At 41.4% G+C, this 21,225-nt stretch overlaps 1 protein-coding gene across 3 annotated transcripts; it reads right to left on the bottom strand.

Annotated features, from left to right (window-relative positions):
• Positions 1-3,670: 3,670 nt before the first annotated feature.
• On the bottom strand, positions 3,671-19,539 carry LOC147085036 (Fc receptor-like protein 2). Of its 3 annotated transcripts, none has more exons than XR_015075902.1 (7): positions 18,590-19,539; positions 15,910-16,188; positions 14,743-15,030; positions 13,282-13,378; positions 12,727-12,757; positions 9,306-9,391; positions 3,671-7,955 (listed from the first exon to the last, which is right to left on the bottom strand). XR_015075902.1 is itself a non-coding variant. In XM_085979739.1 (7 exons), exons 1-7 carry the CDS (start codon positions 18,846-18,848, stop codon positions 7,951-7,953), a joined length of 1,050 nt encoding a protein of 349 aa, XP_085835865.1. In that variant the 5' UTR covers positions 18,849-19,538; the 3' UTR covers positions 3,671-7,950. The 3 variants fall into 3 exon arrangements, 1 of the variants encoding a protein (XP_085835865.1); XM_085979739.1 differs by having other exon boundaries at positions 13,282-13,383; positions 18,590-19,538; XR_015075903.1 differs by lacking the exons at positions 3,671-7,955; positions 9,306-9,391; positions 12,727-12,757 and adding an exon at positions 13,577-13,852 and having other exon boundaries at positions 13,299-13,383.
• Between the last annotated feature and the right edge of the window lie 1,686 nt (positions 19,540-21,225).

The following is a 21,225-nucleotide window of genomic DNA, read 5'->3' as shown; positions in this document are numbered from 1 at the left end:
TAGTGATATTTGAGATTCCCTTACAGAGGATCAGAAGGCGACAGATGTTCTTCATTTAGAAAGCGGGGGCTCCAAGCAGAAGCTCCATTCCATCTGTGAAACCGCTCGCTTCGGTTCAGCTGTTTTCAGTTCATTTTAACTGAAAAGTGAGGTCATAGAATCATACAGCACAAAAGGAGGCCATTCGGCCCTTGGTGCCTGTGCCGGATCTTCGAAAGCACTTGCTAACTGATCCCACTCCCCTGCCCTTTCCCCAAATCATTGCATTTTTCCACTTTGCAGACAGTCACTCGCCTTCGAGAGAGCCAAGCCAATTTTTAAGAACTCATGGATCATATATTTTTTTTTTTCAATGCAGCCTCTATTTAGTCAGGTGTGGGTGAACATTTGCACTGAGAGCCAGAACAGATCGATTCCGTCAAACACAGAACAATCTATTCCCAAGCGCATTGCTCCGCTTCCCACTCCTGTTCCCGACAAATGTACCCGCCCACATTCAGCCGATGACACTGTTCTACTTCTTCAGTACCAAACGCCCACACGCGCAGATCCCGAGTCTGTACTTATGGGGAATGAGGAGACAGCGGCTGGAGCGAGTTCCACGAGAGCAGTCTGCAGCTGTGGAGCTCACTGCCCATGCACCACGCGACTGCGCACTGAGATCAGTGTGACTTCTGACCACATTGGAGAAAAGGGGAACTTAAACCGTGATGACGAGTTCACCCTAACGTTGAAACGTGAAATTAGCCCTGGCAGTTTTAAAATACATTCTTATCAGAAGCGAACAGTTGGAATACAGGCCGGAGACATCTCTGGAAACTGTTTTGAACATGATTTATTGTAAGCGCATCTTGTACCGTTAACACATAGACTGGACTGATCTGTGGCCCCAGGCTGAAGGATTGTTATTTTCACGGGTTTACGGAAGCGGTCAGACCCGCTCTGTGTGTGTGGCCTGGCACAACGGTTGAGAGGGAACCGAGGTGAAGGGCTGCAACTAATGTGAGCTGTGACCACTGAACGTGTTTCACACTGGCACCATTAACCATTAAAGTCCCGAGAGTTTAACCCGGTGTTTTACAAAGAGGCGATTCAACTCACAAATTACTGAAGCCTAAACACAGGCTTATCCAGTGTATCTGCTTTAGCTGCCCAATCTCGTCCCAGCATCTGGCTCACTCCAGGTAACCGTTAACTTGGCTCTACAGAGCCAATATTCTAATTATAATTTAACGTTAATTTTTGCACTCTAGATAAGTTTAGCCATCTAATTGCAGACATGCAGGGCAATGGAATATCTTACACATTCAGTGCTGACTGTGTTTAAAAAATGTGTCCATTCAAGTTTTTATTGTGGTGGTGTAACATTCTAATTACTGAGTATGTGTTGTCACAGAAATCACAGAAACCCCACAGTGCAGATAGAGGCCATTTCGGCCCATCGAGCCTGCACTGACACATATCCCACCCGATCCCCGTAACCCCTACACCAACACATGTCCCACCCTATCCCTGTAACCCCACGTATTTAATCCCCCTAACACTAAGGGTCAATTTATCATAGCCAATCAACCTAACCCGCACATCTTTGGTCTGTGGGAGGAAACCGGAGCACCCGGAGAAAACCCACGCAAACACGGGAAGAATGTGCAAACTCCACACAGACAGTCGCCCGAGGCCGGATTCGAACCCGGGTCTCTGGCGCTGTGAGGCAACAGTGCTAACCACTGTGCCACCGTGCTGTATGAATCGATTAACCATATCAGTGTCCTACTGGCACGGGTATATAATTTTATAGAAGCCTGGGATAGTACAGCACAGAAGGAGGCCATTCGGTCCATCGAATCTGCACCGGCTCTTTCAAGGTACCACAGCACCGCTTTTGCCCCATATCCCTGAAGTTTGTTTCTCCTACCAGTATTTATCCAATTCCCTATTGAAGGCTGCTATTGAATCTGCATCCACCACTCTATTGGGCAATGAATTCAATATCATAACCACTCATTGCATTAAAATAATTTTTCCTCATGTCGCGTCTGTTTTTATGCCAATCAACTTAATTCTCTCCCCCCTGGTTATCGATCCTTCAGTCATTGGAAAGATTTTCAATTATTTAATCTACATAAACATTTCATGATTTTAAATACCTTTATCAAATCTCCTCTTCGCCTTTTCTGCTCTAAGGAGAACAACCCCAGCTACTGTAGTCTATCCACGTAACTGTAAACCCTGATCCCGGGAACCATTCTAATAAATCTCTTCTGCACCCTCTCTAAATTGCCCTATAAGTTTGGGTACAGTCCCAATATTGACCCTCTCCGCTGCATCTCTATTAGTTCCTGCTCTCATACTGGCATCAACCCTGTCCATTGCTGGTTCTCAAATTATACTTCAGATGTCCAAGTCTTTGGATGTTGGTAATAACTTTCATCCCCAACCTGCCTGCAAGTCATTCACACCATCAGCTTCTATTTTATTTTGATAATTCGTGTCCCTGAGCAGGCTGGCTGTGAATCAATAATTGTGCTCCTGTCCCAAGCATTACTAGAATATCGGTTGTCTAACAACAATCTAAATAGTAATGATTATAACACTTACTCAGTTTTGTTATCCTGTATTTAAAAAGTTATATTTTTACTAATATGTTATAAACCAATTAAATCTTGTCCATGTCGCTTTGTCTGGATTTTAACTGCAAAGGATAATACCATTGTTCCAGTCTGTAAAATGCAGTCTGTCAGCGAATCTTCAGTTCTCCTCGACATTCAGTCACAAAATACTATCCTCCCCAGTCTTTCTTCAAGGCACTAAAACGCCATGTGTCGAGCACCAATCCTGCCTGCCTCAGTCTGTGGCGAAACTATTATGCTGTGAATCATTTACACCACATCAAACTGTGAGTAGCTTTTAAATATGCTTCAATATCATTGTCCTCACTAATCAATGGTGCTGCCTGCACTTATGCTGTCATCCATCTGAAATTGTGTTTGTACCCAATGTATCAGTAAATCACCTGTACCGCTGTCGACTTCCTTTAAGTCACATACTGTGCTTGGACTAACTGCAGCAACATTTTCATACACAGCAGCGTTAAACATGCAAGAGTCCCCCCCTCCACCCCTCCATCACTTTCAGTGAGTCAAGTCACGGGTGATACAGGTCAGGTTAATAAACAAGTGTATCAGACCCGGCGCTCATGTTCAAACTATCCAACACGGCATCTCCACACTCAGATTTATTTCAAAAATTCGCACTTCTTCACCCTTTCAACCAGAGATTCGTCCCCTTCCCCAGTCTGTTCAACAATAACCAACGTAGCTATTTCATGTTCAGGCTTTCTAATAGTTAATCATTCATCTAATTAGTTATCTTATAAGAAAGACGATTCATGTTACAGATCAGTCAGAATATTCCCTTCCTAAGATATTGATTCCACCTGCCATTGAAAAGCAGAATGCGCTCAGTACTGTGTTGTTCATTCAGTAATGGGGAACAGACTTCAGACGGGTACGTTACCATCTCCTGATCATATGTGTTGCAATAGTAATTGCGATTATTTTTATATTGGAAGAGCCCACTGTGCTTACAATCAGCCAATCAGTTTTCTCCGAATGCCATGAGAAATGTTCGAATATCCCGTCACTGAAAGAGGGCAGCCAGCAGAGAATCATTCCAGTTAAAATTATTTATTCAGCTGCCAAAATAGAGTGCCAAGTTTACATAAAGCCAATCAGCTATTACGTGAAAATATCGAGGCCCGAACCTAACTGATCAGGAGCTGAAATGATACAGCCAAGTTAAAATCGGCCAATCGGTGTGCTCCAACGTCAATATGTTATATTCAAGGAAACATAGCACTGAAATAAATTGTCCTGCAGAGAATTATTAGGGTAACAAATATTCGGAATGCTTCAGAAAGAATAGCTTCAGGGCTGTAGAGAGGGCTTTAAACTAATAAGTGGTGGGGGGGAGGTTTCTAGAGAGCAAATAATAAAAATGACAACGGAGAAGGTCATAGACCTAGGTAACAGTAGGGGAATTAAAAATCAGAGCGTGTCAGGAAGGGACAGAAGGTATGGAGTAAAATGTAAAGTAGTAAAAGGGGAAAAAGCAAGGACTAAGTATATAAAACATATTTGAAAGTTCTTTATCTGAATGCACGTAGCATTCGTAACGCAATGGACGAGTTAACGGCACAAATAACGACATATGGGTATGATCTTGTGGCCATTAGAGAAACATGGCTGCAGGTTGACCATGACTGGGAATTAAACATACCAGGGTATTTAACAATCAGGAAGGACAGGCAGGAAGGAAGGGGATGTGAGGTGGCTATGTTAATAAAGGAAGGAATCACTAATACAGAGAAATGATATTGGGTCAAAGGATCAGGATTGTGAGATAAGGAATAATAAGGGGAAGAAAACACTAGTGGGCATAGTCTATAGGCTTCCTAAAAGTTGCAAATCTGTTGGACGGAGTATTAATCAGGAACTAGTTGGGGCTTGGAATAAGGGAACAGCTATAATTATGGGGGATTCTAACTATCATATTAACTGGACAAATCAAATTGGGCAGGGCAGCCTTGAGGAAGAGTTTATTGAGTGCATTAGGGATGGGTTTCTTGAGCAGTATGCAACTGAACCGACCAGGGGGCAAGCAACCTTATATCTGGTCCTGTTTAATGAGTCAGGATTAATTAAAAATGTCCTAGTAAAGGATCCCCTTGTAATGAGTGACCATAACATGGTTGAATTCCATATTCAATTAGAGGGCGAGAAGGTTGGATCTCAAACAAGCGTACTGAGCTTGAATTAAGGAGACTATGAAGTTATGAGTGCGGAATTGATTAGAGTGGACTGGGAAAATAGATTAAAGGGTAAGACGGTACATGAGCAGTGGTGTACATTTAAGGAGTTATTTTACAACTTTCAAAAAATATATATTCCACTGAGGAAAAAAGGGTGTAAAAGAAATGACAGCCATCTGTGGCTAAGTAAAGTAATTAAGTAAAGTATCCATCTAAAAACAAGGGCATATAAGGTAGCCAAATCTAGTGGGAGGATAGAAGATTGTGAAGTCTTCAAAAGACAGTAAAAAATATCTAAAAAATTGATTAAGAAAGGGAAGATAGATTATGAAAGTAAATTAAATAAAATATAAAAACAGATAGCAAGAGTTTCTATAGTTATATAAAAAGTTAAAGGGTGGTTAAAGTAAATGTTGGTCCCTTAGAGGATGAGACTCAAGGCGGATAAATCCCCTGGGCCTGATGGCTTACATCCTAGGGTCTTGAGGGAAGTGGCGGTAGGGGTTGTGGATGCATTGGTAATAATTTTCCAAAACTCCCTGTATTCAAAGGTCCTGGCAGATTGGAAAACTGCTAATGTAACACCCTTATTTAAAAAGGGTAGTAGGCAGAAGGCTGGAAACTATAGACCAGTTAGCCCAACATCTGTGGTTGGTAAAATTTTGGAGTCCATTAATAAGGAGACAGTAACGGGACATTTGGATAAACATAATTTAATAGGACAAAGTCAGCATGCTTTTATGAAGGGGAAGTCATGTTTGACAAATTTGCTTGAGTTTTTTTGAGGACGTAACATACAGGGTGATTAAAGGGGATCGAGTGGAAGTAGTGTATTTAGACTTCCAAAAGGCAATTGACAAGGTGCCACACAAAAGATTATTGCTCAAGATAAAAAATCATGGAATTGGGGTAATAGTCTGGCATGGGTGGAGGATTGGTTATCTAACAGAAAGCAGAGAGTTGGGATAAATGGTTAATTCTCAGACTGGCAATCAGTAACTAGTGGTGTTCAGCAGGGGTCAGAGATGGGTCCTCAACTCTTTACAATCTATATTAACGATTTGGAGGAGGGGACCGAGTGTAACATAGCAAAGTTTGCAGAAGATGTAAAGATGGGAGGGAAAGTAGTGAGTGTGGAGGACATAAAAAACCTGCAAAGGAACATAGACAGGCTAATAAGTGGGCAGAGATTTGGCAGATGGAATACAATATTGGAAAGTGTGAGGTTATGCACTTTGGCAGGAAAAATCATAGAGCAAGTTATTATCTTAATGGCAAGAAACTGGAAAGTACTGCAGTACAAAGGGAACTGGGGGTCCTGGTGCATGAAACTCCAAATGTTAGTATGCAGGTGCAGCAGGTGATCATGGAATTGGGGAAATAGTCTGGCATGGGTGGCCAATGGAATGTTGGCCTTTATTGCTAGGGGGATAAAATATAAGAACAGGGAGGTATTGCTGCAGTTATGCACGGTATTGGTGAGACCGCACCTGGAATACTGCATACAGTTTTGGTGTCGATACTTAAGAAAATACATACTTGCTCTCGAGGCAGTACAAAGAAGGTTCACTCGGTTAATCCCGGGGATGAGGGGGTGGACATATGAGGAGTGGTTGAGTATATTGGGACTCTACTCATTTGAGTTCAGAAGAATGAGTGGCGATCTTATTGAAACATATAAGATTGTGAAGGGGCTTGATCGGGTGGATGCGGTGAGGATGTTCCCAATGATGGGTGAAACTAGAACTAGGGGGCATAATCTTAGAATAAGAAACTGCACTTTCAAAACTGAGATGAGGAGAAACTTCTTCACACAGAGAGTAGTAGGTCTGTGGAACTTGCTGCCCAGAAAGCTGTGGAAGCTACATCATTAAATAAATTTAAAACAGGAATAGACAGTTTCCGAGAAGTAAAGGGAATTAGGGGTTACGGGGAGCGGGCAGGAAATTGGACATGAGTCTAGGTTCGGATCGGTCATGGCTCTGTGGGTGGCGGAGTGGGCCCAGGGACCGTGTAGCCTGGTCCTGCTCCTACTTCTTGTGTTCTAATTCTGTGCTACATTTCAGGAGATGGTTCTATTCACAGGAATTAGTGGAGACCTCGGGAACAGGCTGCCAGCTAGGTGTCCTTCAAGAGTAAATTGGGCCTGTTGCTGGCTGGGGTGGAGATCACCTTTTACAGAAGGTAAGTACTGTAGGAATGACATGGACAGAGTGCTCTCCTGGACGAGTTTCGATCGCCTAGATAGGTCGGAGAGGAATTTCCCAGATTTTTTCTCCCAAATTGGCCATTGGGTTTTTTTATCTGGTTTTTCTCCTCTCCTTGTAGATCACATAGGTTCGGGTGGGATGGAGAGTGGAAGTAGATTTGAGGTTAGGATCAGATCAACCATGATCTAATTCAATGGCGGAGCAGGCTCGAGGGGCCGATTGGCCTACTCCTGCTCCTATTTCTTATGTTCTTATGAATAAGGCTTACACATGAAACTGTCCAGAACCTAATCCAATTCTTCAGTAGCTGAAATGATACATCCAGGTTTATAAGCAGACAATTAGTACCAATACAGAAACTCCAGGCGAAATCAATCAATCAGAAGATGTCCCGAAACATCTGGGAGGTAAGCAGTTATTAATCTGGCGTATACAAGCGAAATGTCCAAGCGATCGAAAGTCATTTAGGTCAGAATGAAAATATTTCAGGCACAGTCAGGAAGCTAGTTTATCAAAAGTTTCATTAGATCATTGGCCTCATGGCATCTACATCCAGAAACAGATGCTGAAGTTATTCAACTTGGGCCCCTTATTCTCTGTGATGAGGCATCAACAGCTGTATACAGCAATGAAATGAATCAGGTTCTGTACATAGAGGCTCTTGTGAAGAAAAATCCAAATCGTGGTTGAATCGTGACGATTGACAGTTTTTGCTTTGAATGAACATCACGAACTGAGGTGCTCCCCAGTAATATCGTTCTTTAGTCACTTGTAGGAATAACATGCTTGCTTCAACTATTGCCTTCAGAATTTTCTGTAGATTCCTGTAGACTCCGAACATCTGTATTTATCTTCTTGGTGCTCAGGCTCTCGATTGCCTTCCAGTTGCTGATGATTCATGTCACATGGGCCTCGTTACAGTCAGAAGATTCAAACTTTCCATGAAAGGAAGTTAACATTCTATCAATGCAAAATTCTCTATTGTATTGCACATTTTGAGTCCATTTCTGTTACTCGTTTGATATGTTTTCACAAGGAATTAATTATCAGATCGAATATAAAGATTAAGAAAAAGATATCTAAGGACAGTAAGATCACTTTTATTTCGTTCGACCGAGTGGTGGAGAAGGAAATCCATCTCGGCTCTTAAGAGTATCCAAGTAAATTAACTGCAATATTAGTATAACTTAACTTTGATTCTTTACATAAGGCACAATTTTATTCTGTAGAGAGCCATCATATTTCACTCAGGATTTACACAGTTTCGCAAGCAACAGGTGTCCATAAGAGTATGACTGTAATATCAGAGATTAATGACGGTTTAGAGAAAGAGATAGGGAGTAGAGATTTTAGACAGAGGTAGAGATAGAGACAGAGATAGTGATAGTGATAGAGATAAAGATAGAGATAGAATATAGAGAAAGAGGGATATAAATCGAAATAGATATTGATAGGCACAGAGACAGAGAGATGATTGAGACCGACATAAATTTGGAGTTACTGGTAGACAAATAACTAGAGCCAGTGATAGAGATACTAATAAATTATTTGATACAAATAGAGGTGCATAAACATATAGAAAGAGTCTGGCATAGACGTAGAGATAGGGGAGCTAGAGATCGATATCTAAATGGACATAGACAGAGAGAGATAGAGTTGTAACCAGCAAGACAGAGTGATCAATAGAGATAGATACAAATAGATAGATAGAGAGAGAGATGGAGCGATGGAAAGCAAGATAAATGTAAAGAAATATAGTGAGGCATGATGATAGATTGCGAGAGACTGGGATATACGTAGAGATAGAGAGATGGAGGTGGATAAAGAAGTAGAGATATAAAGATAGAGCTAGACATAGATATGGAGATAGGTAAAGACTGATTGATGGAGGTGGACATAGAGATCAACATAGAGTTCGAGATAGGAATAGACATAGAGAGAGACATAGACATAGACACAGATATAGATGTAGACCAGCCATTGACATAGACTTTGAGATAATGTTAGAGATATAATAGGTCAATATCCAGACAGTGAAGAAGAAAACCTAACGCTAGATTGTGCTGAGTGTACGCAGAGAAGGAAATAGAAACTCTATGTGGTTTTTCCCAATGTCTCGTCGTAACGTTGGTGGAATTTCCGTGGAAAACTTGCAGAAAGGGTGATCTCTCTGGAGTTGTAGCCTAACTTCTGCCGAAGTGATAACGATATTGGAGAGAACTTCCGATGGAAATGTTACCCCAAACAATCTACGGTTCATCACATGCTGATCAGGTTGAACTTACCGGTGCTTTGAGCTGATCGCACACCTGCAGACTCGGAATTGTCTGCAGAATTCTCTTCACTTGGAGGTCTGTTTCTAGTTGCCTCCCTAAGTGCGGAAATGTTCACAGAGATTAAAGTTTAACAATAATCGTGGACAACGGAAATGTTACTTTCAAATAAGATGAAATAGTAGAATAAATATCAAAAACAAGCAAGCAGTTTACAAGAGACATAACCTTAAACTTGCAAGTCCACATCCATTGGACCAGTTGAAGAAGCTCAAGGTAGACAGGTTGCCGATCCGTGGCACTTTCCTCCCCAGGGGTCTAACGTCATTCTCTCAGCAGATCCTGAATTACCTCAGGTATTTTCCAGATTTCCCTTATCATGACTCACTTCAGTAGAAATTGGTCCTTGAAGACACCGCAAAGCGAAATGTAGCGAATCGGCTGTCCATTTCGAAATCCTCTAGATCATTTCTGATCCATTGAAATTTATGGAAAATAAAATCGGTCGAGTCCAAAATGTGCAATAGATTCGTTAGTGCTCGCTGTGTGCTGCGGCCCCAAATTAAGTTATACTGATTATGGTTGAAGATTGTAACGTAGTAAGAGTGTCTCCTGGCGGGGGGTATATGATCCACATTACTGCTGGGCAGTAAGAAACAGCACTCGCCGGATTTTCATAGCTTCGAAATTGTTTCACAGGATAATCGGGCGCAATCTCAATTGGACGGCTGACCAGAAACGGCAGTTTATGCCCGAGCGGCAAGTTGGAAAGTTGAAGTTAATATTCACTTTTACCGTCCAGCAGAATATGGGTGGTAAAGGCTCAGCCGCTCGTTTTACACTCCAGCCGAATTTGGAAATGGAAAGTAGGCTGTGTGTAAAACTGGCCGGCCATCCCTTACCACCTGCTTTCAACTCCATTGGAAAAGCAAATTTGACCCATTGTGTCCTAAATGGAAGGGAGGATTCAATACCAAATAAAAGGAAGAATGTATCATTGATATTTGGGTATCAGTTTAAAAAAAAAAGTGGGTGCAGTGTTGAAAGTGAATTAGGAACTGTAGAGAATGTTGAGATATATCACCACCGTGTAACTTATAAATCACGGGAGATAACCTTAAAATTATAGTTGGTATTGGAGCATGTCCTTTGTTAAAAACATTTTTTCTATGATTTTTGTGCTAAAAATCACGTTGGAGGAAATCAAAGAGGAACCTGGTGGAGAGGTTCACACATCATTTACAGAACAGGCAGGATTTTCCTTGCACGCAGCTTAATGGAACAGGGAGCAAGTGGTTCTGCTTTCGGCAAGAGCTCCTTCCCAACCAAGCTTCCTTTCTGTGTTCTGCCCAGCAGATGTCCCACATCTGGCGCAGGGAGTACAGTGCTGGTATCATTTTAATAAAATAAACATTGATTCTTTTGTTGAATATAAAGGGCGTGTCACGAGCTTACATTCAAAACCAGGGCGATAGAGCCTTGAAAGGAGTTGGAGTATTGTGATAAAATTCAGTCTTGAAAGAATAATGCGAAGTTTAGCAATAATTATTTATGATTAAGAGGTTTTTGGGAAATGTGCATACAGATGTGTTTTATATGTGTTTATATCAAGCGGTTCTGCGTTCAGCAAGGGATACCTTCCAACTGAACATACGTTATGCTGTCAGCCCAGCAGATGTCCCACATCTGGCGCAGTGAGTACAGTGTTGATATCATTTTTATAAGAGAAACATATTAGACTCTTGATGAATGTAAAGGCAGGATCATTAGATTAGTTCCAAAACCAAGGGGACAGAGTGATGAAAGGAGTTGGAGTATTTTGAAAAAATTAGTCTTGAAAGAAGAATGAGAAGTTTTTTGAAATATTATTTATGATTATGACAGGATGGTGGAATGTGCTTAGAGATGCGTTTTAATACCGAAGCTCAAGAAGAGTGCCACAGTTACAAATTGAGGGCCACAGAAATCAAGAAAGATAACCGTAAATGTATAATTGGTATTGATGCAAGTTCATGGGGTATCAATGATTTTTCCTGCCATTTGTTTGTTAAGAATCATGTTGAAGGAATGCAAAGATGAGAATATGGTGGAGAGGTTAACACATCTTTTACAGAACATGCAGGCTTTTCCTTTCACGGTACTTAATGGAACAGAAATCAAGCGTTTCTGCTTTCAGCAAGAGATCATTCCGACCAGATCTTCCTTTCTGTGCTCTGCCCAGCAGATGTCCCACATCTGGCGCAGTGAATACAATGTTGATATCTTTTTAATAAGAGAAACATACTAGACGCTTGTTGAATATAAAGGCTGGGTCACTAGATTAGTTACAAAACCAGGGAGATAAAGCCTTGAAAGGAGTTGGAGTAATTTAAAAAAAAATCAATCTTGAAAGAAGATGGAGAAGTTTTAAAAATTATTATTTATGGTTATGAAAGGATTGGGTAATGCGTATAGAGATGTGCTTCCATACCGAAGCTCTAGAAGAGTGCCACAGTTTCAAATTGAGGGCCACACAAGCGTATCGAAAGTTCAAGCAACATTCAGTCAGAGGTTAAAACACATGTGGAATGATGTCCAGCATAGGGGAGTCGGAAAATAAACAGCGACTGGATTCACAAGGGGACTAGATATTCCAAGCCAACAAACACTGTTCAAGCTGATCAATAGTAGAACTGTATCCAGAAAAGCTTGTTCAGTTAAATGGACCACTGCCTGAGATAGTCAGTGTGTGAATGTTACTAAAATTAACTACATGCGCAATCGCCCTGCACACCAAATCCTAGAATGCTTCAGGTCCCTGTGATTTACATGAGGATTAAATTGGAGGATTAAAGAATAGTCCAGCTCACTGAGTGATTGAAGAGTTTGGGGTATAATTTCTTCTTGGGCGGTGGTGGAGAGCAGGGTTAAACGAAACTCCAACAGTTTTTACACTCCGCCCAATATTTGTTTACAAGTCACTGGAATCTAATCTGCGGACTGTAAAACGATTTGTAATCACCCCTTTTACTGTGCCACGCAGGGCGAATTTCACTCTGTTTAAGTTAGGAAGTTCAGGTACAACTGACATAACTTAGAAAATGATCACTCCTTATAGACTGCAGGGAGTGTAATCGTTTGAGTGCGAGCTACAGTAAAGGCTTATCGTCAATGGGGCAGATTTTCCAACTCGGTGCCCGGAATAAAAAGTGGTGTAGCAGAACAGACACGCGTTGTAGAAACCACATGTTTTTCAATCCCATTCAACTCAAATTAAATTAAAATATGGTGTTTTCTATAACAGGAGGCTGATCCGTAATGCCAGATTAAAGTTCAATGCAATTGATAAAATCTACCGCACAAGCATTTACCGCGTTTAGTTCAGCTATACAGAGACTGAGTATATTCAGGGATATAGCTATGGCTTATTCAGCTAAAAATTGCGTGGACTTACCCAAACGATTGTGAAATTCTTGAAGAATTTTCTGGATAAAACAGGAAGAGACCTACTTCAGCAAGTTGTACAATAAATATTGCTGTACAGGTGGATTTGTTTAACTGCAAACGTATTCATTCACATTAAATCTAAACTTTTACAAACGTGCATTAAATGACTTATTAATACAGAATCAATACAGAAAAGATATACAGAAACATGTAAGATATTACCATATACCGCGTTACAAATCCTTTAGGATGCATCGTCTCCTCACACTAACCACGAATGATGCTGCCACTTATTGTTCTACCCCTCGGCCACATGCATATCAATTCTGAACAGCACAAAGGGAAATAAAAACACTTAACTGGGCAAATTCGCCCCAGTCTTAAGCTCCTGTCTGTTCTGAGATCGTCATTTCAAATAACATTTTTCTTTTTCCAGCCCAGACTATCCCTCTTTTGCCCAAATAATATGGTTGCATTTTGAATGTCGCAACTGAATATAGAATACACTGAAGCCCTTCACGTGACTATAGAGCCAATCACCTGCCTGTAAAACATGACTCACCTTGTTTCTTGTTGGGACGATTGACGAGTACCAGTGCAATCAGGGCAGCAACAAGAAAAAGTGTAAAAACTGAGGCTCTGATCGCGGTTGTGTGAATCTGCACTGGAATAAAATAAACATATCCCATGAATAACATAATACGGTTTCAAGTATGTACGGATATATTCATTTATTTATACAGTGCATCTTAAACATATAGATAAGCCCTGTGCCAGAATGAAGAATCCCATTGTGTGCATGTGTTGGTAATTTAGTGGATGAAAGATGATAGATAATTGCAGTAAATTGTACTCACGTCTGACTGAAACTGAAACCTGATTGTTCAGTTTCTTCACCTCGCTGTGCAAAGTAGTTGCTTTACCAAGGTAAGTCCCCGAATCGTCAGGCCGTGATGTTTCCTTAATGTAATAGTTGTGGTCTGCCGCTGAACTGGAGCGAAATATTTCAACCAAACAGGCGAGTTTTAACTGTTGGCCCTCAAGTAACTTATCTGAGGAAGGATGTTCTCCTTATCTGAGGAAGGATGTTCTCGCCATGGAGGGAGTACAGCGCTGATTAACTGGACTGATACCTGGGATGACAGGAATGCCGTATGAGGAGTGATTGGGTCAATTGGGCTTATATTCACTGGAGTTTTGAAGAATGAGAGGGGATCTCAATAAAACGTATAAAATTCTAAAAGGACTCGACAGATTAGATGCAGGAAGGATGTTCCCGATAGTCGGGGAGTCCAGAACCAGGGGTCACAGTCTAAGGATAAGGGGTAAGCCATTTAGAACAGAGATGAGGAGGAATTTCTTCACCCAGAGAGTGGAGAACCTGTGGAATTCTCTACCACAAAAGGAAGTTGAGGCCAATTCATTAATTATTTTCAAGAAGGAGTTAGATATGTTGCTTAAGGCTAACAGGATCAAGGGATGTGGGTAGAAAGCAGGGACAGGGTACTGAATTTGGATGATCACCACGTGGACTGCAGCGGTTCAAGAAGGTGGCTCACCACTACCTTCTCAAGGGCAATTAGGGATGGCCAATTAAAGCAAATGTTGCCAGCGACGCCCAATCCCATATACAAATACAAAAGTATTAGCAGCTACGGTTAAGAGATGATGTTCTAAAATTTATAGCCCAAAAATTACTGCCGATGGTATTAAGATTTGAGTCGTCATTAACCTCTCCGTATAACTTCTCTCAATTTGTCAATTAAACAGACTGATCAGCCGTTTTAAATCTACAACTAACAGTTGCAGTTTGTAGACCAATACTTGATGCAATCAGATGACATTCTTGTTCTTTTTAGGCATTCACCTGTTTAATGTAAATGGCGCAGTGCCTCACTTCACACAGAAGAATGTCAAAGAAGATGTTACAACGTCCAAGCTATTGGCAAAAGCAGTGATTCCCGGACTGTTCTCACTGAGTCACTTGTTTCGTTCTGCCTCAGAGGTATTTATAATAACTCACCTAGCACTGCAACCGTAACAAAATCGCTGTGTAGAGGACGTCTGGTCGCTTCGTTTGAAACACCACAAATATAATCCCCTTGGGTGCTTTGGTTGACTTTACCGATTTGGTAAGTAATTTCGGTTAGGTTGGACTCCTCTCGGAAGAGTTCTTTATTTGGGCCTTTGTAGAATATGTAGGTAATCGGGGTAGAACCGTTGAACACTGAGCAGGTTAACGATGCTGTGTCGCCTTCCAGTAACTCTTTACCAGGGCTGATTGCCAGTTCCGGTTTGGACACTGGGATTCCTGTAAATATAACCATTTGTCAATTACATTGCTTTTGTGGAATTTGTAGTATTACTTTCAAAGTGAAATAGGGCTCTCATCAAAATAAAGAGCCTCGTCATTTAGGTTACCACTCCAATCTTGGGCGCCCGTGCCCCTCTCCTACTTCAGCAGTCAGTGGAATTAATAGAGGAAAAACTGATTCTGGAACTGCAATGATTCCTATTGCAATCCACTAGTGGCCACCCTACTATCTCTGGCCTGGTACTGATTCCTACTAACTCTGCACTATTCCAGTACCATAAACACTATCTACCTAAATGCAATTGCATCTAACTCCACTGCTCCACTTGGCCAATCATTCTTTGTTCCAGCAATCCTCGAATAAAGAACGTTCTTCTAAGCTATCCTCCCGCTTATATTGATAATTATACATCAATGATCCCTCCTTCCTGTCTTCGCAATCAGAGTAAATACCATTCCCTTATCACCCTATCTCGGTCTTATCATGTAATAAACAGTAATGAAATAACTCTTAGCCATGGCTACTCCGGTAGTGTTCGTGCCAGTAGCTCAAGTCTATTCTGGTGAATAAAGTTTTCCATCCCTGGCGTCATCTGGTGAATCAACGCTGCCCGTTTTCTGTGATTTTACTGTTCTCTTTAAAATGGAAGGCAGGACATTGGACACAGTATCTGTGGCCTCACGAATGTGTTGTATAAACATGCTATTATTTCCTTTCCCCTGTTGTCTATGCGACAATAATTTAGTTATTTATGTATTCAGTGCATGTTGAACATATAGGTAAGGCCCTTACTTCACGGATCAATCCCCGTGTGCGAACCTGCTGGGAATTTTGTGGATGAAAGATGCTAAATTCTAACAGTAAATTGTACTCACGTCTGACTGAAACAGAAACCTGATTACTCAGTTTCTTCACCTCACTGTTCAAAGTACTTGCTTCACACTGGTAAATCCCCGAATCGTCCAGCAGTGATGTCTCCTTGATGTAATAGTTGTGGTCTGCCGCTGAATTGAGAGCTTGTTCATTTTTGAAAAATACATATCTCAAAGACGAATTGGAGCAAAATATTTCAACCAAACATGCGAGATTTAACTGTTGGCCCTCAAATATTTGAGCTTCAGAATCAGCCCTCAATGTAGGTTTGGAGAAGAGCTCTATAAAATAGAGTAAAAAATAGATTTACCAGCTGAAGCATCTCTCAAAGATTTATGAAAGTATTTGTTTGGATAACACAAGTTAATGATCAGAGCAATGAAATGCTGACAGCGGTTCAAAGAAAGAGCCGTTCAATAATCCTTGGTTGCACTCTGTTTATAGGAAGATGCACTTTGGAACACCGACATCTGAACATACTCTCGTGGCTAGATTTGGGGAGAAGTTAACCCTTCCGTTAAAATGAATGGAGGAAACACCCTGCGGGTCCTGTGAGATTATCCCTCTTCAGCCCACCCCATTCCCCCCACTCAGATTTTGGACTCTGCTCTCCGCCCAGGCGATGCTTTATGCCCAAGTCTTAAATACTGAAACCTCATTGGTCATTGTTGCAGCACCTTCACATTTTAGGACATTCATGTTAAACGCTCAGCTATGGACAATGCAATTCTTTGAAAATGCACTGATGACACAGGATCGATAACACCCACTTGGTGTTCTGATTGCCTGCTCCTTTTAAAATGTAAAGATAGAGTTATGATTGGCAGATTCTAACTGAACGCAATCGAGAGGCCGGACATCAGGGGCTCAGCCTTCAATAGCCTCCGGCGTTTTGCCACCCCGTCATCCCCCTCTACTGAAATTGGAGGGGTGGAAATTCAAGTTTGTCTGGGGTGCAAAACCGGTAGTAGCTCATTGGCCATACTATCTACACACAGGTGAAATTCGATTTCCTTGTCTGCCAATTATCTACTGCACTCTCCAAGTTAAATTTTAGCACCGAGATTTCAGCTAGCAACGATTGCCGGGACTAGTAAGTGGTAAGGCACTGTCTGATTAAACACCGTGCTGTTCCTGACCAGGTTCTGCTCGTTGCTGATTCAGTCAGACAGACACAGAGGAGGTAACTTGACCTTGGATCCATGGTGTAAAACGCATGGTATCGAATCTTGCACCAATTGTACACCACGCACGATGTTCCTGTCCAATGATAATGATGCGACGCAAACACGGGAGGGACATATAATGGGAGGCAAATTCAGTATCGCCCATTCGACACTATTGCAGGAAGCTAATATTAGCCACTGGGAGTGGACACTGGTCTTCAAACGTTGCAGCTATTACAAGTGTGGGTTTCAGTAAATGTATGGATTTTATATAGAACCAGGTGGCGCTTTGATTTAAACAGATCACATCCAAAATTGATTTATTATGTGATAAAGCTGGGAGTAAATCTTTTTCCACATTGGATCCCTCCCGTATATTTATTTATCTATAATCCCCTGAAGAATTCTTTAAATGAAAGATGAACAGTAATTACAGCTGGTTCTATTTACCTTCTACCGTAATGGAAACCTCATCACTCTGTTGTTATCACGGTGGTAGAAAGCATTTGCTCAACAAGGCTAAGTCACCGAGCCCTTCAAAGAAGCTGCCCCCATGTGCTTAGAGTTGATGTATGAATTCAACTGCAGAGCTTTGCCATTTTTGTGAAATGTGTATTGAAGCCTAATATTGAACAGCATTGTTTCAATAAAAAAAATGAATTTTAACTGATCTACCTCAAATATTTTAACTGTAGGCTCAGTCCTCAGTTTAGGTTTGGAGAAGAGTTCGGTGAAAACAGAATATGGATTGGGAGGTAAGAATTCATCTCATATAGTTAAACAAATAGCAGAGATTATTGATAACAAGAGCAAGGATATACCAAGAACCACCACGAGGTGCGACTGTACTAAATGGTAACCAGCAGCTGTATTGTGGAACACTCCAGTAGGCAGCATTACTATATTGTTATGGATTTGCACTCGCTGCTTTGTTTGCGGAGAACTTAATCTGCTTAATATATTCTGCTGATACAGGAACTCCACGCTGTGCAAGACTTATTCAAGTATGAATCCTTCAATAGAACTTTGCTCTTTTCGCTATTCCCTGCTGTGTCTCAACATCTACTATGATCACTGTGAATTCTGCAAATATTCACAGTTACATCACTCTGTCACCACCCAGCCACCACATTGGTTGGAAGGTATGATTCTGTGATCATCACTATGACAGGCTATTGCTTGACTGGTCTGTGGGACAGCTGTCCCAATTTTTGCAGAAGTCCCCAGATGTTAGGGAGGAGGGCTTTGCAGGGTTGACTGTGTGTCTTATCTGTGTCCGAATATGATGCCTAGTTCAATGCCAGGTGTTCCTCCAAGTTTTAATCTTACAGTTTTTTCTCGTGCTTTGATAAAACTTAGTAGCTTGCCAGGCCATTTCAGAGGGGATTAAGAGTCAACCACATTTCTGTGGTTGTGCAGTCATATATAGGCCAAGGATTCTTAGAATACTTCACATCCTTCAACAGCTCATTACCAGATCAAATAAAGAAAATGAAAAAGAAAAGCAGTGACCAACTTTTTATGGTGATGGTTACATCCGGGGAGATCCACTTCCTGTAACGTATTTTGAGTTCACACCGATATGGTGCCGTATCTGACTCTTTTGCGTTTTCTATGGTGTACTGAGATTCGTCAGTTTCTGCTATTAACTGTTTATCTCGATACCACAGGAAGGGAAAACCTTCTCTCCATTTCCAGGAAGGCATCAAACATTTGAGGATAATACTGTCACATGACAGTGCGGATGTTGGATTCACTTCCAGAGTTAAATTCATATCAGAAGCTGCAAAAAAAGTGAAACATATGAACGAAATACAAATTAAAATATGTTAAAGCACCATTCTTCAATGTTAAAAAACATTGGCTTGAAAGTGCAGCTCAATATCCAGAGCAATCGGTATCACCTCAGTAACTAAAAGTAATTTTAAGACCTGAAAAGCCAAACTAATGTTTATTGGTTCAGAGAGTGACCGTTCCCTTTCTAATGCTGAGCTATCACTGCTCATATTGCCCTTCAAGGTTTCATCAACGAAGTTCAATGGCGAGGATCGATTCAACAGCCAGGCAGATGCCCAGCCCTCTCTAAATAAACGTCTGGTATTTGTAAATGTTGTGGAATCAAGATATTAAAACCGTGGCCGCTTTCACCTGTTCAGGTGCTTCTGATATCAGTTAAAAATCCCATTGAACGACGCCAAGACGAAGAAGTCGTTCCAGTGTCCTGGGGTATTGCTCGTTCGTCCAGCAAGACCAAACAAATTAGCTGCTCATTGTCCCATTACCTTTTGTGGAAACACAGGGCAATTTCCTGCCTTCGCTCCTCCGCTGTAACTTCGCCAGGTGTGCGGAAGGGAACCCCATTTATGTATGTAAAGGGTTTTTGCACTGCACATACAATAAACTTGTGGCAGTGCTCAAGGAGCGCCCCTAGTTAGTCACCTATCAACAATTTTTCTAGCATTGCTTATTACCTAGATAAAAGCATCCGTTGCACCTCATAATAATTTGTTTTCTGAGAGACACAAGATAAATGTACACTCCACTTCTCACCATGCCTCGGGTCTGCAGATGCACTTCCAACCAATCCTGATCCCAGGGGAGCGCCGGGAGGATACACTTGAGCTACTTTTCACTTTTACCGCCAAGAGGCCAAAGGGCAGTAATGGAGCAGCCATAAGTTTCAAACCACTCTCGATTTATTTAACACTGAAGTAAATAGAAATGCGACTCCACCTGAATCTAAAACATGGCGATTGATTGGACCTCGCCTGTTTATTTCACCCTGCGATGAAAGGTAAAGTTATTCCCACTCCGGTATAAATTTGCAATACACATTGGCGGCAAATGAGCGAATACGAAACAGCAGTCGGTTTTATGACTTTTACATTTGATTTGTAACAGGGTTGGAGAGAGTAGAGCCCATTACGTGCTTCCACCAAAGTTGGATTTTAAACCTGTGATGGGTCACCCTACAACCTACTTCGCAGAGGATGAAGTAATGTTTAAATGGAGAAGTCATTGCATATCAGACCAGCGACACAACGCAGCCAGAAGGCGACACAGCAATTCTCAGATGTCATTATTATTAATATAAACTAGTTTGCAGATCACAGATTTTGTAGTTTGAACTTTGGAAATAGAATTTAAGCTTTCACCACAGTCTTAAAATTACTCTAGGAGATATTAACGGTGGCTTTCTCGTATCTGCTGTTTTAGAGAGCCGCTGTTCCATGCACAATTAGCGGTTTAAGGTCTCTCTTGAAATAAATAACATTTGATTGACCTAACAACATGTAAGAATTTGGGTAGATTTAGACTCTGTGCGATATTTCAATTGAAGTTAATGTGATATAAATGGGAGGTGAAACTGGCTGATACTACCGCACAAAATAGCGGCATATATTTCAACTCTGGGGAAACCGAGAGGTCCCCCTGTTAGGAGGAGGGATGAAGATACACTTCTGCCCAGTGGTCCAATTTTATCCCAGTATTGCATGTGCTTGATATCCTGTACTATATTTGACTGTGAGGCCCCTTTATAAGCGACACATTTCTCGACTAAAACTGAGCTATGATCATTGGTGTCGAAGTTTACCTACCAATGGTGACTAAATCCAGAGGTTTACTCTTCTCAGAGGAGGACCAAGGCAGCGGCACTGAACACTGGTAAGACGCTCCACTGCGACTATCTGCATATCTTTCAAAGAACATATATTTAAAATGAATATAAGTCTCATCTTTATACCAATAAGCCAATGTTTTCATGCCTCTGTATCGACACTGCAGGTAAAATGTCTCCCCTTCTTTCACGATTCCATCGCTCGGATTGCTAAGGACTACTTCTGGGACATGGGCTGTAGAATGAAATTAAAATAATGTTCTGATTAGAATTGTTGAAACTAATCTGTGCAATATCCACTACAGAGAATTTCTAGTCGCTGTCCAAAATGGGCGCTACCTATCGGGTGCCCATGGATCGATCTTTTGAGTTGGTGATGACTTTACATCGTTGATATCGACCTCAGCACGTTGTAAACGGAAACTCCCTGGCTGCTTAAACTTTTAGAATGGCCGACCTTTGGGCGGCAGAAGCACCTGCCTTTTCCTGGCGGTACTCCTCTGTCACCATGCAAATCAGGATTTTGTGATTTA

Source organism: Somniosus microcephalus, unplaced genomic scaffold (assembly GCF_052327205.1).
Source record: "Somniosus microcephalus isolate GS21.2 unplaced genomic scaffold, FLI_Smic_1.0 unresolved_chr9, whole genome shotgun sequence".
Classification (NCBI taxonomy): domain Eukaryota; kingdom Metazoa; phylum Chordata; class Chondrichthyes; order Squaliformes; family Somniosidae; genus Somniosus; species Somniosus microcephalus.
Note: the sequence above shows the minus strand (reverse complement) of the source record. Positions and strands in the feature narration are given on the sequence as shown.